Source organism: Sycon ciliatum, chromosome 4 (genome assembly GCF_964019385.1).
Source record: "Sycon ciliatum chromosome 4, ocSycCili1.1, whole genome shotgun sequence".
Taxonomy (NCBI): Eukaryota; Metazoa; Porifera; class Calcarea; order Leucosolenida; family Sycettidae; genus Sycon; species Sycon ciliatum.
In genome coordinates, this window is record NC_088646.1 from 39,020,364 (window position 1) to 39,037,252 (window position 16,889).

Below are 16,889 nucleotides of genomic sequence, written 5' to 3' on the forward strand. Positions count from 1 at the left end.
CAACAGCAGAGCGCGGTGCCACATCCGGGGCTCCAGGCCGCGGAACAGGCTCCGAAACTGGGGCACTGTCATCCCTCGAACTGGGATCCCTGGAATCACGGCTGGGGACATTCATTGCCGCAATGGAGACAGCAGCAGCTGCAGCACCATCAACACACCCGGCGGGCGGTGGAGTGGAAGCGCCACGCACAGGGCCATCAATGGGTCTCAATCGGGGCGAAAGTGCACGACGGCTACGACCACGGCGTCCCGGTACACGAGCCACCGGAGACCTGGAGGCCGACCCATCCCGAGCATGACTCCTGCCCCTTCCGACAGCGCCAGGTGATGAGCGGCGCCGCCTGCCCAAAAAGCCTGGCCTCTCAGGAGATCTATCCGAATGGAATGCTGGATTCGGATCTGCAACCGGCACAATCGGAACCAGCTGAGCATTACCAAAATTGCGGCACCTACCCGCGCGACCAGGGTAGCAGCTCTCGCAGGCCCTGGCTGACACAGCACACGAGCAGCCACGGCAGCTCCCAGTCGACTTGCTGCACACACAGCATGGCTTCGATCCACCAGCGGGCTGTGACATGCCACCAGAGCGCTAGAGTAGTACTAGTAGAGATCGATCACAACTGCACAGTGCACACGGTAACCATGCACACGGTAACCATGGCGAGAAAGCTGATTAGAAAGCTGATCCGACGCGCTCCACAAGCTGGAGATGTGTGTGCGACGCCACCCGCCAGCACTGGGCGCAATGAGCTGCGACACCAGCAAGGCAACGCTGGTACTGTAATACGGCTGGGACTAGAATATTGTAGAAATTTCGCAAAACTCTCGATGCTCTCCAAGTCCCTAACTGAAGGGACTACCGCTGAAAGGATAATGACCAGGCTAGATAGCTAGCACGCTAGATATCGACGAGCACCGCAAGCCAAGGAACCGAGGGAAATGCACACTGGGCACTCAAATTCAAAGAACACGGAAGCACTGAAAAGTGCATCCACCTCCGAGCAGTAGTAGTAGTAGTAGTAGTAGTAGTAGTAGTAGTAGTAGTAGTAGTAGTAGTAGTAGTAGTAGTAGTAGTAGTAGTAGTAGTAGTCAAAGAACTTTATTGAAAATCCATGATAATGTGATCGGAAAGATGATTGAAGAAAAATCCAAACTCGAGTCAAATCCAGGCAATTATTAGCAGTCACTACTATCAAAGCAGATCATTATTCACAATAGCGCAAAGTAGTAGTAGTAGTAGTAGTAGTTTCAGTAGTAGTAGTAGTAGTAGTAGTAGTAGAATTTATTATGTCGCTCCCCAGCTAAAGATATAAAAAATTGCGAATCCGTTGGTCGCCGAACTACAGAGAGTGCTCAATGTCTTAGACAGAGCTTTGGACGTATACGTAACGTAGGCCCAGAGTCCCAGACAGATTCTGCTCCGGTCGCCTCGATATTTTGCGGCAAAATGTTGCTGCGAAATCTTCGATATTTTGCCGAGCCTGGCACAAGAAACTCAATATTTTGCTCCGGGAAAACGTGTATTATATCCACTTCCCGTACAACGTTTCATAAAATCGCAGGGTCGGTTTCTCAACACGGGTTTCAACGCACGTGTCCCTGAATTCTTCCAAAATCAAGTCGATCCACAGTGAATCCCAGAGATATTTCGGTGACATGATCTCGTCCTGGGCAGTGTATCCTGCTGAACGGGTAAAAAACAAGGAAATCCAAGTATCAGGCATCGATTTTACCCAACATCTCGATATTTTGCTCCGATTTTGCCGGCAATTTCCGCTCTTTCAATTCTTCGATATTTTGCCGAAAGAATTGCCGGCAGGATCTGTCTGGGCCTAACGTAACGTCACCATGGTCACATGTAGTGTAGTAGACTCAGCAGAGGACATTCAACATCAGGTTCATCATATTCAGTGACGGTAAGTTTGGTTTCCATGCTGCAAGTCAATGATAAGAAACTTGGTACTGCCGGTGCATGTTCTTGTAGGGTTCTACGAGTTGACATCAGTTTACCCTGGCTATGTCGTTTTATCGTTAACTAGCCAAAGGTATGTCCAAAACGTGATACCGTATTATCTCTAATATAAGCACGGTCCTTTATTTTTTCAATGTACCTCCGCCCCGTGCTATTAATGGAGACGTTCCTTTATTGGAGACTGTTCCATTATTATTTCAACCTCATTTCAGAGGCATGTTGCCATGCTAAATTCATGTATGACACGCACATTTCAGGGTTTTTTTTTCGCCGGTACAGATAATGAATTTACACAGTGTGCTTATAATGGAGACTGAGCACTTTATTTTTTGAATGCCGCCCCAAGGTGTTCTATTATTGGAGACGTGCTATTATTGGAGACTGTGCTTATATTAGAGATAATACGGTAAGTGAAAGTGCTATCCTTCATGCCCTGCGAGGAAAAGTTGTGAGGTATTGATCATTTGATACTGAATCACATGGGGTCGTATTACATACTCCTCGTCTCTGCTCGTCTCTGTTCCTTGTCTTTATCGTTTCTCTTTCTTCCTCAGCCCCTCTTCCGCCTCCTCAGCCCCTCTTCCGCCTCCTCCTCCTCCTCTGCACTGCGCCGGGAAAAAGGTGCAAACACTGGCTGCGGCAGTCCCTCAAACAGATGAGAAACTGAAAATCAAAAGAGCTAGAAGCAAGGAACACAACACAGCTGAGCCCAACAAAGCGAATGATAAAAAGCAACGTACCACGAACAGTCCTCCAGAATATTCACCAAGCTTCCTCATCAGCCAGAGCTTTCAAACCGCCAACGGTCCTCCACCAGCGCAACTCGCAACCGCTGTAAGCTGTAGAATCTACTAGTACTAGTAGATCTACTACTACTTACTAGACTAGTAGTAGGTAGTAGATTTTGCTCATAGAGTGCGGATGGAGATTTTGCTCCTCCGCAGTTTTTCTAATTGTTTATCCACTGTCCAGGTCAACCGATTGTTTAACCTACGTCATTACTTTCGTCTAGGTTTCAGGAGTCGGCTCCAGTAGTTTTTACCGCTGTGGAGTTGCCCAGTCCGCTATTCCTACATCCAGCTGGTGTCGTATTGCCTGGCGAACCGGCCATTGTGCTGTAGTTTCGGTGCCTTCGCCTTTGGGCCTTGGGTGAGATGGCTTGCTGTGTTGTGCTTCGCGGCTGAGTCACAGTGAGTGTTTTCCCGCATGGTCTGTGGCGAGTGACATGCGAGGTGCTCTTCACACCTCGCGTCTCTTCGCCCGTGCTGCAGGCTGCATGGCATGTCACGGCGTGGGGCGTCGGCTGGGCCCTGTTGCTCCTGCAGCAAGAAAACTGGTACGTGCGGAGCATGTTCGTGCAATAAGGATGGACGATGCTGTGTCAATTGCTACCCAGGTCAAGTTGGGCGCTGCAAGAATTTTGGAAATTTGGATTTGCATGATGTTGGTGGATCAGAGGTGCCTCAAGGCCTTTCTGCTGGTGATCCGCCGGCCTGGAGCGGACGAAGAGTGCAGCCTTCTCGATCAGGTGAGTCTGCTGCTGGCCGGACCGGTGGTGTGCCTCGCGAGGTACGGACTACTTCGGTATCCAGGCACCCGTCGTCGGCCGCCGAACGCTCGGGTGCGGCACCGGCGCCTGGAGTCGCAGGATCTTCCCAATCTTCTGTGTCTGCGACTGCGGTTCCGTCTGTGGAGTCACTACGGGTGGACTTGCCTGTTCCTGTGTGCTCGGGGATGGTTCCTGATTGCGCTGCCGCCCCTTTGCCCGTGGGTGCTTCTGCTGATCCCACTGCAGCTTCCCGGGTACCTGCGTCTGCAGCGCCGACCTCTGTGGGTCCCGGCTCGTCTCGACAGCCTCAGTTCGTTGATCTGCCACCCGAGAAATGTGATTCTCCAGAACCCGATGGCTTTTGGTCGTTGCCAACGGACGATATAATCATTTTAATGGACAAAACCCATGCAGAAATAGTCAAGTGGCAACGGAATCTATTTATCATACCTTTCGGGGATGAGGGTCGTCGGTTCGTCAAAGAACTAGCTTGCCTGATTGGTCTTTTCAGCGGCGGAACTCGCGACGGAGCTTTTGCATGGTCGGCTGTGGTCATTGCTTGCCATCTGATTTTGCAGCGGCCTTTTGTAGTATCCAATGCCTCTGACAACAAGAAATCGTTACGCAAGCGTCTTGACTGGTGGAGGTGCGGGGACATGGCGGCATTGCTGCGTGAGGCACGGTGCATTCAAGCCCATCTACCCAGATCAACACCTGGCAAAACAGCAGCTAATGGTCTGGATGACGTCGAGTTCGCAAAAATGGTATACGGCGACCGCATCGGAACAGCTGCTCACTACCTGGAGGATGATGGTGGTGGTGGCGTACTCCCGTTGGACAAGATTGTGGGTGGCAAGTCGGTACTGGAATTGTTGAGAGACAAGCATCCTGTTCCGGCTGATGCAGAACCAGAGATTCTACTCGATGATGAGGCCACAGTCGAGGAGAATGTGCTGTCTGATTCAATAACACCAGCTCAAATCCGCAAGACCTGCATGATTATGAAGGGGGCAGCGGGTCCGTCAGGCCTTGACTCCGCTGCCTGGCGTCGGATGGCCTCAATGTATACATCAGCTTCTGACGACCTGTGCTCGGCTCTGGCTCGTGCTGCCAAGCGTCTTTGCACTGAGGCAATTGAGCCGCAGGATCTCCGCTCATTCCTGGCAGCAAGGCTCATTCCATTGAATAAGCAGCCTGGGGTAAGGCCTATAGCCATCGGGGAGGTGTTTCGCCGCGTGATCGGGAAAGTGGTCATGTCGGTTATCGAGAGGGATGTGGCTGCGGTTACTGCTCCTCATCAGCTGTGCGTCGGCGTCCCGTCGGCTTGCGAGGTCGGGGTGCAGGCTTTGACCGGCCTCTATGACCGCGAGATGACTGAAGGTATCCTGCTGGTGGATGCGTCCAACGCCTTCAATTCTCTGAACAGGGCCGCGGCGCTACACAAAATTCCAAGAATCTGTCCTGCCGCTGGGCGAATTTCCATTAACACCTACCAGGCCGACATCCCTCTATACCTCAATGGCGGAGAGGTCATTTATTGCCGGGAGGGTACATGCCAAGGGGATCCTCTTGCCATGGCGTTCTACGCTCTCGCGACTGTGCCCCTGGCATCTCGGCTGTCGCGTCGACTTCCAAGCACCAGCCAGATTTGGTACGCGGATGACGATGCCGCAGCCGGAGAGCTCCTGCCGCTGCGTGGGTATTGGGATTGCATCGTGGAGGAGGGGCCCCGGTATGGCTACCACCCCAATGCCATGAAGACGGTTCTACTCATCCGTCCACATTTAATGGAAAGGGCCCAGGAGGTATTTTCCGGCACTGATGTCCGTATCCGTACCTTGGCGGGGCCATTGGAGACCAACAGTTCCGAGAGAATTTTGTGAAGAGCCGTGTTGAGGAACTGTCCACATTGGTTAGGTGCCTTGCTGGTCTGGCTGTCACCCAGCCTCAGGCGGCCTTTCGCGTCTTCTCTGCAGTCCCGTTGGACTTATCTGCAGCGTGCAGTCTTTGTGGACCCTGCCCTGTACACGCCACTGGATGACGTCATCAACAAACATCTGCTGCCAGCGTTAACAGGCCATCCTCTTGCGGCTGATGGTGTACTCCGTCAGCTATTTGCAATGCCTGTGAGGAATGGAGGGCTGCCTATCCGCATTGGCAGTTTGCGTGCGGAGGCTGAGTACCTCCTTTGCCGGACGTCGATAATGCCCATGGTGGATTGCGTGCTGACTGGTGCTGTCGATGGTCCTGATGCTATCGACAGTCCTGTTGCCGATATCATCGCTGCCTCCAGGGGTTTGGCCACGCAGGCTCGCCGGGAACGCCGTGCGCAGCACAATGCTGCATTGGAGGAGATCAAGCCCGCTCTGACGGATGAGCAGCGCCTACTAGTGGATGTCGCGGGTGACGGCGGTGTGTCAACGTGGCTGGTTACGCCTCCCTCGGCTTCATTCCCTTTAACTATATTCAACAAGTCTGATTTTCGAGACGCATTGTGCCTGAGGTATGGCCTGTCGCTTGATGGCATATCATTATCCTGTGTTTGTGGCCAAGACATGTCGGTTCATCACGCCCTCACGTGCCCAAGCGGGGGATACCCTACCCAGAGACATAATGAACTTCGCGACCTCCTAGCGGACGCACTCGCTAGTGTTGTTTGCGATGTCGAGATTGAGCCACCGCTGATGCCGCTGGGTGGTGAAGCCGTCTCGGGAAGCTCAGCTGACGGTGCTCGTGTGGATATACGGGCTCGTGGCTTCTGGACCAGGCAGCAAAACGCCTTTTTTGATGTACGGGTCACGCACCCAAGGCCGTCTTTGCTGTCTGGACCGGAAGTGTCGAGGCAGTTATCCCAACACGAGCGTCAGAAGAAACGTCAGTATTCCGATCGAATCAATCAGGTGGATCGAGGATCGTTCACTCCGCTTGTTTTCGCCACCAGTGGTCAGTGTGCTCCCGAATGTGGCATCTTCCTGAAGACCCTCGCAACACAAATGCACCATAAGAACTCGGACATACCATAATTATCGTCTCATCATCAGCCACTTGCGCTCGAGAATCAGTCTATCTCTGATGCGGTGGCAGATTACTTGCTTCCGGGGGTCACGTGCATCATACCTACGCAGTGGATCCGGCATTGGCCGACATTGCTTTGTGACGGAGTGCCGTACGTTGGCTCATATGCCGCGCTGACGGGCATCAATGGACTTGCCATAATAGTACGGAGGATTAGCAAGACGAAATTCGCGTTCGCGTTCGCAAACATTTTTCAGTTCGCGAACTGGATTGCGAACTTTCGCATTTTTCGTTCGGAAAAATAGTCGGAACACGAATCGTGGATTCGTGTCAGGGCAGTCATAAATTTACCACCCTGTTCTGTCTGTGCACAATGACCATGATGACCTTCGTGTCAACGTCATGCATGTGCGAATTCTGTTTGCTGATCCTTCTCATAACGCGAATTCCGTCACTGAGTTCGACTTTCCTTGGAGAGCGAACGCGAACGCGAATTTCGTCTTGCTAATCCTCCGTAGTGTCATTGGTTTCATTCTGTCTCAGAGTGTTCTGTTGTATTTGTTTTCGTTTTAAAAGCGTTTTTAAAAGCGGTTGGGTGAATGGAAACGTCATCGTACTGGTAGTAGCGATGCTTGGATGGTGTTTGCGGGTTTGCTCTTTGTTTTTGTATTCCCTAGTTGGCTTGATTCTTTTATTTTGCCCTATTCAAAATTTAAATAATAATAATAATAATAATAATAATTTTATTTTCTGATTGGATTTTCCTATTTATTTGATTGGATTTTTGCTAATTTCTTGAATGGTTTTGTCACCATTGCCTTTCTTGCTTGCGCTTTTCAGTTTCTTCTTTCTGATACCCGGTTTGTTTTCAAATAAAGGCGAAGTTCAGTAGTAGGTCTACTACTACTACCAAGAGTACAGATAAAGGTTTATGTAACCCTGAAAAACGTGTAATGCCGGGCCGGCTGGTACAGTACATGTGTACCTGATCATGGTGGAGAGGTTGATTCAGATTGTCACCTGACATCACCTGGTCCGGGACTGGCAGTGCTATGCTAGTGCGAGTAGTGGCAAGAGACCTGGAGACTGGATCATGGAGTCTGGACTGCCGATGTCGTGCTGCTTCTAGATTCTGCAAAGTCTTGCATGCAAGTCGCACTGTACTTGGCCGTTGCCCGGGCGTTGGAGGGCGTGCTGAAAACGACATGACGCTCTCCCTACGAGAGTACATAAAATTAAATTTTAGGTTTGTAGTAGACCTACTCCCTGCCTGGTGTCTAACCATCTTCACTCAGTCGATAGCCTTTACTGCAGCTGCAAGAAGCCAAGGCCTTAGTAAGTAACATTCACCGAAATAAATTATTATTGTTCGTGACCTCGAGTCTTTACTTGTCCACGCTCGTACAGACTATCTCAGGATCAACCGCTCAGGCTGCACAAACCTGTATTGACATTCGTGAATCATAATCATCCCACAGACCTTGCCTTGAGTTTTGCCGCCGGTCATTTTTACACTAGCAGAATGAGAAAGTTTGTGCTGGGGTCAGTGCTGATTGTGGGCGTGTTGGTAGCGGTGTCCCTGTACGATACGTTTGATCCGAATGTGGACTTGAAGGACAAGCGAGTCATAGTGTGCGGAGCATCGACTGGTATTGGTGAGCAGATCGCCTACCTTTACGCCAGGGCTGGTGCAAGACTAGTGCTGGTTTCTCGCAGACTGCAAGTTCTACAGCAAGTGCAGGCGAAGTGTCGTGACTTGGGAGCAGCACAAGTGGAAGTGTTTGCCGGGGATCTTTCCTTGAAGAATACCAGCAAAGATGTGATTGAATATTCTGAGGAGAAGTTGGGAGGAATTGATCATTTGATACTGAACCACGTCGTGTCCTATTACACCCTGTGGACAAGTGACGCCGACTTGGATTTTGCCACAAAACTGGTACAAATAGATCTCCTAAGCTACATTTACTTGACAACGTATGCTCTGCCGGCACTGGAGGATAGCCATGGGGTTGTCGTAGCTGTTTCCTCATCAACGGGTCTCTGGCCGTCGCCACTGACGCATATCTATGCGGCAAGCAAGCACGGCTTGCACGGTTTCTTTGGCTCACTGCGGCAGGATTTGATGATCCAGAAGTCCAACGTGTCCATCTCGCTAGTTCCACTAGGTCTGTTTGGCTCAGACAACGCCAAAACTAACACCAAGACCAAGTTACCAGATATCATGAAGCTGTACGGAGAGCCCGCCGACGCTGCCTGGGCCATTGGACGTGCGGCTGCGTTGCGTCTGAGAGAGTACAACTATCCCTACTTGGAAACAAAGTTTGTGCAGTGGCTCTACATGCTGTTCCCGGCTATATGCGATCACCTTCTGGTCTACATGTTTGAGTTCAATGCCCCTTCCACTACATGAGGTGAATCTGGTGAAGCCCATTGCAATCATTCTGATCATGTCTATGATTATGAACCGTATGTCGTTCATGATTATGTCCGTTGTTTGCAGTTGAAGTACCCGGGGTTGTGAGTAGTACATGCGTACTGTAATGACTTAATCCCACGATGCTGTGCTATCTCTTTGCTGTCCCGAACACATTCTACGCAAATGTACAGTGTTACAATATCTAGGATGTTAATTAATTTTCTAGGGTGGTTGTTCAATTCTGAATCCCAAACACAGCTCAATTGTGAATGTGTCTGTGGTGATGTTCCACAAAAAGGTCAATGCTTCACTCTTCTATCTTAAAAAAAGAATGTTCTTACGGTACTGAGAATGCAGAGACAACTTTAAGTCATTCACTGCAGATAATAAAGTTTAGTTTATATAAATACTTTTGGAGCAAATGGAACATTGAAATGGCTCACGATGTTCAATATACACTTCTGTCACTGGAGTAGTTGCCAATTGTTGAAATGTGCAGCTAGTTCATTACGTCATGGTGATCACGGATCATGTCTCTTCCGTTTCAAGAAGACGCATGTTACCCATAAACACATTTAACCAGCAAAGCATTTCTTTAATTACTAGTATTCGGCTAGTTGTGTGTCCACATTTAAGCATTGTGCTGGAAGAGAAACGCCATGTACTTGTCCATTGTGCTTGGGAAGAGCATGTAAACCCATTGCAGGAACTTGGTGTCGAAGTAGGGGCAGTGGGCCTCTCTGAGTCGTAGCCCAGCAGCCCTGGCGATGGCATGTGCAGCGTTGGCGGGGTCCCCGTAGTTCTTGGCACTGTCCGGTAGAGTACTCTTTGTGAACTCACGGATAGTGTCAGAGCCAAACAAACCCAGTGGAACCATCGAGATGGACACGTTCGACTTCTGAATCATCAGATCTTGTCGTAGCGACCCGAAGAAGCCGTGCAGGCCGAACTTTGATGCCGAGTACACGTGATTCAGAGGTGATGGCCAAAGGCCGGCTGCCGATGATACAGCCACCACTGATCCATGACTTCTCTCCAGTGCAGGCAGTGAGTACGTTGTCAAATAGATGTAGCTCAAGAGATCGACTTGAATCAATTTTGTGGCATAATCCAGGTCAGAGTTATTTGTCCACAACTGGTAATAGAATATGGCATGGTTCAGTATCAAATGATCAATTCCTCCCAACTTCTCCTCAGAATATTCAATCACATCTTTGCTGGTATTCTTCAAGGAAAGATCCCCGGCAAACACTTCCACTTGTGCTGCTCCCAGGTCACGACATTTCGCCTGCACTGTCTGTAGAACTTGCAGTCTGCGAGAAACCAGCACTAGTCTTGCACCAGCCCGGGCGTAAAGATAGGCAATCTGCTCACCAATACCAGTCGATGCTCCGCACACGATGACTCGTTTGTCCTTCAAGTCCACATTCGGATCAAACGTATCGTACAGGGACACCGCTACAAACAGGCCCAAGTAACTCAGCACTGACCCCAGTAGTAGTGCCAGTACAAACGTTCTCATCTTGCACGTCGCACGATAGCGGCTGAATCCCGGACAACAGACCCAGCTCGTGATGCTACTCAGCACTACGGCCGGGAAACCGTTCTGGTATCTCACTTTTAGGTACCTCACGTTTACAACAACTCGACTTCTCCAAACACTATAAAATTATAACTAATACTTATGACTAATATTATGTATACAATAAATGAGGAGGCCGAGGGTTTATGACCAATAAAAACTATTATAAAAACCGAGGTCCCCCGAGGTTTTTATAATTAGTTTTTATTGGTCATAAACCCAAGGCCGGAGCATTTATTGTATTTAGTCTAGAATCAACCAGTAAAAACTCCTACTCAATCTCCAACAACAAAATTAGCGGACAGCTGTTATTTGTGTTGCTATGACAACCCGTGTGCTGGACGAGTATTTGTTGTCATTGGTTCAATTTCTTTTAGTCTTCATAGGCTATCAGATCATTTTCCTTATTCAGTCTATAATTAGTATCTATAATGAGAGTGTGGTCTGTCTCCATGGTTACCGGTGTTCATTTCATAACTATAGCCACTGCTCCTTGTTAGACCTTATCTGGAAGGCCCATTCTTGCATATAGGGCTTGAAAGTGATGACGTCAAAAACGGCCAGGGAGTACTAAGTTGACATCAGATTTCTATTTTGGATCCACTAAGGTGTGACTTTGCTATTGCCTCAGTATGTGGGTGCATAGCAACCCACTCATGTCGTATGCAGGGGTGACTTTTACTTCGCCACCAGTTGTAACCCCGCCCCCAGCAGCCAAATCAGTCAGTTTCACTGGTTACATCACCTTGCTGTGAGTAAGACGGCTTGAAATGTGCTTGGATCCATACAAAAACTGGATCCAAGTGGATCCAATTTTTGAAATTGTTGCTATGCTGTGCTATGCTGTGACGTAGCACTTTCAAGCCCTACCAACAGCAGCCAAGGGAGCTAGCTCTCTTGGTTATGCGGATTGGGTCCGATCCTAAAAAGCTGTTTTTATGAACTGTTTTTAGGGGCCGTCCGTAAATATCGATGTTTTTTTAGAGACGATATTGGTGCGTCTGGGGGGGAGGGGGTTTGAGCCATGTGCGTCTTTTCGAGCATCAGAAAAATATCGATGTAAATATCTGAAGTTTCGCCGATCCCTGCACGCGGACGTCTAAATGGCTATACAAGAAATGTGAAACCAGCTTCCGTTCGCGGAGCTAAAACTCGCGACACAAGAACAAAATCAAAAATTGGAAGCTGTACGCCCATGGCGAATTTCAAGAGCAAAAGAATGAGCTTGTGGAAATCGGCCGAACGATGCCTGCAGGAGACCTTTTTCAAGACGTAGAGGCAGTGCGAACAAACACGGACGAACTCCACAAGAGTTTCCAGTCTTCACTGTCTGAACAAGGATTTGAAAAAATTCAAGCCCGAGCGTAGCCGCTTTGGCTACACCAGTAGACGATGGCTGCGAGCACTGCAGCGCCAACCCGGTTCGCTCCCCCCAGGCGATGCAGCTATTGCGTGAGTGCGGCGGGATTTTCACGCCTACACCGGACCCTCAACATCCTGGGCACTTCATGAGCATCCAAAAATATTGATTCCATGATCTAGATGTACATGTGCGTCTTCTGGGGGGAGGGAGGGGGGTCAAGGGAGAGAAGCACCAATATCGTCTCTAAAAAAACATCGATATTTACGGACGGCCCCTTATGAACTGTTTTTATGAACTGTTTTTATGAACTGTTTTTATTGGATAGGATATGATTATGTTCAATAAACGAGGTTTGTGTCAATGGGAGATTGACTTGGAGTTTTTACGAGTTGATTCTAATTACTTATAATAATTATAATAATTATTATAAGTTACGTCTAAGGGGCCGGTCACACATGCACATGGGGTTTAGTTAGTTTGGCTTTGGTCTCTCCTCCGTAGACCATGGTAGACCGGAAGGCGAACAAGTACTAGAACAATGAGAATGGGAAGCAGAGGCGATCTGACTTACCGCGTTGCCTTTGAACAGTAGCGACGTGTTTGAAAAGAAAACCTTTCGAATGGCCAGTTTGGAGGTAGACTACTACTAGTGTAGGCTAGCACATGATCCAGGTGCACTCGATCATGGTGCCCAGTTTTTGAAAATGTCTCTCCACTCATTCTCACGTGCACAGTTCCTTGTACTTGATAGGATACTATCCTAATAGGCCTACATAGGCTAGGACGTCTCTCACTCTCGAACACGTGTAGATCTACGGTGTAGTCACAGAAGTACAGCTGTCAATAACTACAGGAGCTCGAGTCCGGAGGCTGCTTGCACTTAGTTGCAGCATCGGCGGTCTGTACAGGACGAGTCGTAGATCTACCAATGGCATGCAATAGTAAGCTGTAAGGCAATACTCAAGTCGACAAGTAGCCCGGCCACGCCCAGTTCTGTGCCCTGTCGAAAAGGTATGCCCAGTGATCTGTAAGTTTTGCCCGCCTGTATTTATTTATTTGTGTTGCAATTTCGGAAATGACGAGGTTTCTTCTTGCCTCGTTCCAGTCCCTTTCCCCAGTGTGCATGCCACGGCGGATGGGCAGTTTCTGACATGCTTCACACATAATCTTGGTCAGAACTGCCGGTTTGCCATGCGATGTAAAATAAATAAATAAACAACAACAACAACAACAACAACAACAACAACAACAACAACAACAACAACAACAACAACAACAACAACAACAACAACAACAACAACAGCAACAACAACAGCAACAACAACAACAACAACAACAACAACAGCAACAATTTCTCTTATTGGCCACAGGCGATCGTGAAAAAAAAGATTTCAAACACCAACACCAACAACAACAACAACAACAACTCTCTTATTGGCGATGGTGCCATCGTGAGAATAAAGAATTCAACAACAACAACAACAACAACAACAACAACAACAACAACAACAACAACAACAACAACAACAACAACAACACCACCAACAACAACAACACCAACACCAACACCAACAACAACAACAACAACGACGACAACAACAACAACAACAACAACAACAACAACAACAACAACAACAACAAAAGCACTGTACAAGAGACGTCTGGTCGGATGAGCTTCCGTCAGCCCCAGATTGGCACATCACCCCCACTTCCCTTAGTTTTGTTTGTCTTGTCACTTCTACTGTCCACTCTCCTTGATATTACTGAAGTACGCATATGCGTAGGGCTGTGTTTGGTAGTACAAAAAGATGTTTCTGTAGTGCTGAGTCAGGTAGCATTTTCTTCGGGTATCGGGCTCGGGCAGTTTTCCACGGGTAGCACCCGATCGGGTAATGTTTCCATGGTAAAACCACAATGCACCCCTTCAATACACACTGAGTACACATGCGGAGTATTACATGAATTCGTACACGTGCGCACTGTACATGATGTTATCTGCGACTTCGGGTTTTCGGGTACTATTCTGTACCCGCCTACCCGAGGTCCTCATGGGAAGCATGGGCACCCGACTACCCGTGCACACTCCTAAAAAACCGCCTGTTCAAAAAGAGAAAAAAAGCCGGAGTAGTAGCACAGAATACCATCAAAACATGCCTGGGAAAAAGGCAGCACAGTTCAGGAATCATTATAATTATTATTATTATAACAGTACGTCAAAGCTTTAAAAGCAGTAGAGTCGAATCACTGCGAAGAAATCATTGCGCCATTTTTTTAAAACTTTGTGCAGAAAACCTGAACTTGAATTGTACACTTGCAAGTTGCAAACATATGTATGTGCAAATCGGAAAATGCTCCGTGTAACATGTTTACAGCACAACTGAAAAGAAGAGCCCTGATCAATTCTTATAGCTCTTGTAGCTACACTACAGGCAAAGCAATTATCCACAGTTCGGCACTACAGACACTAGTGAGAGCAAAAGTCAGTGTAGCCGAGCAGAGTGGTCCTGTCCAGCACAACGAGTCGCTCAAAAACTGCTCACAGTCCACACATTTCCACCAGTTCTCCTCATGTTTTCACACGCCATCAATGTTCACAACTATCTCAGCATATATCCCGAAGCAAAGGTACAAATATCGCACTAATTTGGAACAATAAAATAGGAAACAATTGAAAACCGGATCAACCAGCAGATAACAGATCGGATCAAAATGTACGCCATTGAAAAGTTCTCCTGGCAGCTTGCCATCGTAAAGAGTAAATGTAAATCGGCGGAAAGCCTAGTAAAAATTAACCTAAAATTATAGTTCACTAGCCACCACTGTGGCCCGCACACACACGCAGTAGTGGCAGCAGACTCAACTCACGTATACCGATTGACAGGTCATGTGCACTCATGATTGCCACCGTGTACTCACTCTACCACAAGCCGCTTAGGTGAAGAAGAGCTTCTTCCGGAGTTGAGACACGGGCGCAGGCATCTGCTTCTGCCGTCCCTTGGATTGGAACTCGGTAGCCACAAGGTGATTGACCATTATCAGCATGTCCATCAAGTGCTCTTTCTTGGCACGCTCATTGAGTACCTGCACGCCATGGTCGCAAGAAGACCACATCAACATAACAACACAGTGCGTACAGTGTGGTAGAGAGTCATGGTTAGCAGTCACTGATGCAACGAGATGACAAAGAACAACATCAACTGTGACTATGTAGCAGCGGTAAAGTGTCAAATAGAACAGAGCACAATCCCCCCCCCCCCCCCTCTCAGTCCAAATACACATGTACCGAAGACCAAAGGGTTTTTCATGTTCTTTTTAGGAACAGTTTTCAGGCAGCTTCTTAAAAACCTGCCTTGTACACATGATATTCTTGACTCCACTGAAAATGGTGCATACATCATGTGATCACCTTGATGAATGGCCTAAGAGTAGGTAGCAGGTAAAGTCACTGTCCAATCACCGCAACGTTTCTACAAATCAGACACATTATAGGTGTGGACTACCAGTATGCTGCACCACGCATGACCCAGTTACCCTCACCTTAACCAAGGCCTGGATGAACCATGAGCCACGTTCGCTATTCCTCCATGACACATAACCAGGCACAGTGGCATACGCTATCAGCATGTCCGCCTCGACCGGAAGCGACCCCAAGTGACCATCCGTCTCTTCTTCCGGGCTTTTCGAATTCGCCGGCACGGAGTCGAGGAACTTCCGAAATACTTCTTCATCGGTGAGTTGAGATTCATCAGTCGCCGACGAATCTGCTGGGCTATCCGTAGACTCGAGACCAGCATCAAACGTTGCACCTCGACATGCTTGCAGGATGAAGATCTTCGGTTTGCCCACAAGTGTGGTGGCCACGTCACCTTTGTAGTAGGACGTGATTTGTGACACTTCCACCAAATCACCGTCAGTGCCGTAGAGCTTGCCTTCGAGGCCATGGCTGAGAATCGTTATGATTACGGCGTCATAGTTCGTATGGTTATGCGTGGCCAGCGAATAGAGATTGTCACGGATCTGCTGCCCTGTACGGTCATAGAAGTACAGAGTACAAACAATGTGTTACAAGTATGATCATCTGTGTCAACATTTTGACAGTATTGGGAGAACTTCAAATTCAAAGGATTAGTCTAGGTTCGGCCTGGTCCCATTACTCAGATAATTAGAGCATTGCTCAAGACAATCAAGGTCGCGGGTTCGAGTCCTGCATGGGGTTGGCGTTTTCTTCTCTTTTCAGGCAGTTCACTTCCCGACTCATTGTATTGTATTGTATTTATTTAAACGGATTCTCCAAAAGCAAATGGATGCTTATCATGGAAGTCTCCTATATACATAGAGCAAGAAAATGGGGAAATGGGGGAGAGGAGAGTGGAAGATGAAGCATGGGAAGAAGGGAAACAAGTACCTAAATATCGAGGTATAAAAGCAGGAAAGAAATCGACGAGAGAAGAAATCACCTCTGCAGTTAATAGCTGGACATTTAGATGAAAAACCCCAGCAAGGATTAATTTCAAGGAAATATTCTTAAACGGAATAGTTCGGAATTCCCGTCAGAGAATATCTATGCTGGGAGTAATGAGCCTTCATCCTTTGCGTCAACACCGTTCTTCCTTTATCTACTAGTACCGGCGATGTTGCTTAGGACAACCAAACGTCTGGAAATGCATTGTAAAAGTCACTAACTTTGCTACTGTGTACCACTCTGGGATGTTTCACTTGTTCTCTGTCCTGGTCAAACAGCATATGCCGCGTGGAATCACAGATCGTCATTTTATGAAAGCTGGATACTTTCCCCTTTTCAACTTGCTTAACTGATGGATACGTGAGAGCGCTGATTCCTTTTTTCTTTTCCCGGAGCCCACAAGCAGCATTTGATCCCAGCCCACCTCACTACCTGTCTACCAACTGAATGGCATGAACAGCAGAACACGCCTGTAGCTACCTAATATTCTATTGTCAGGTATAAACCGTTCATCGTTAATTTCAATCAAA

At 48.2% G+C, this 16,889-nt stretch overlaps 3 protein-coding genes across 4 annotated transcripts in view; 1 reads left to right on the plus strand and 2 right to left on the minus strand.

The window, feature by feature from the left end:
* Positions 1-16,889, minus strand: part of LOC135816079 (caspase-3-like) — a 31,497-nt gene that overhangs the window by 11,722 nt on the left and 2,886 nt on the right. The window contains exons 4-5 of one of the 2 annotated variants that reach the window (XM_065329447.1): positions 15,435-15,922; positions 14,072-14,978 (exon numbers count right to left, since the gene is read on the minus strand). The exons of the other annotated variant lie outside the window; for it this stretch is intronic. Coding sequence (XP_065185519.1) covers positions 14,829-14,978; positions 15,435-15,922 — 638 coding nt within the window. The 3' untranslated portion in view covers positions 14,072-14,828. Of the gene's footprint in view, positions 1-14,071; positions 14,979-15,434; positions 15,923-16,889 lie in introns of those variants that run through there. 2 annotated transcript variants of the gene reach the window in all.
* Positions 7,713-9,424, plus strand: LOC135816078 (hydroxysteroid 11-beta-dehydrogenase 1-like protein). Its single transcript, XM_065329446.1, has one exon. The coding sequence runs from the start codon at positions 8,059-8,061 to the stop codon at positions 8,944-8,946; it is 888 nt and encodes a 295-aa protein (XP_065185518.1). The 5' UTR covers positions 7,713-8,058; the 3' UTR covers positions 8,947-9,424.
* LOC135816077 (hydroxysteroid 11-beta-dehydrogenase 1-like protein) lies at positions 9,234-10,772 on the minus strand. Its single transcript, XM_065329445.1, has one exon. It carries the CDS (start codon positions 10,472-10,474, stop codon positions 9,584-9,586), a length of 891 nt encoding a protein of 296 aa, XP_065185517.1. The 5' UTR covers positions 10,475-10,772; the 3' UTR covers positions 9,234-9,583.

Bases quoted from the DNA above. Each gene is read 5' to 3' on its own strand.
- LOC135816077 (XM_065329445.1), bottom strand. From the start codon at position 10,474: ATGAGAACGTTTGTACTGGCACTACTACTGGGGTCAGTGCTGAGTTAC.
- LOC135816078 (XM_065329446.1), top strand. From the start codon at position 8,059: ATGAGAAAGTTTGTGCTGGGGTCAGTGCTGATTGTGGGCGTGTTGGTA.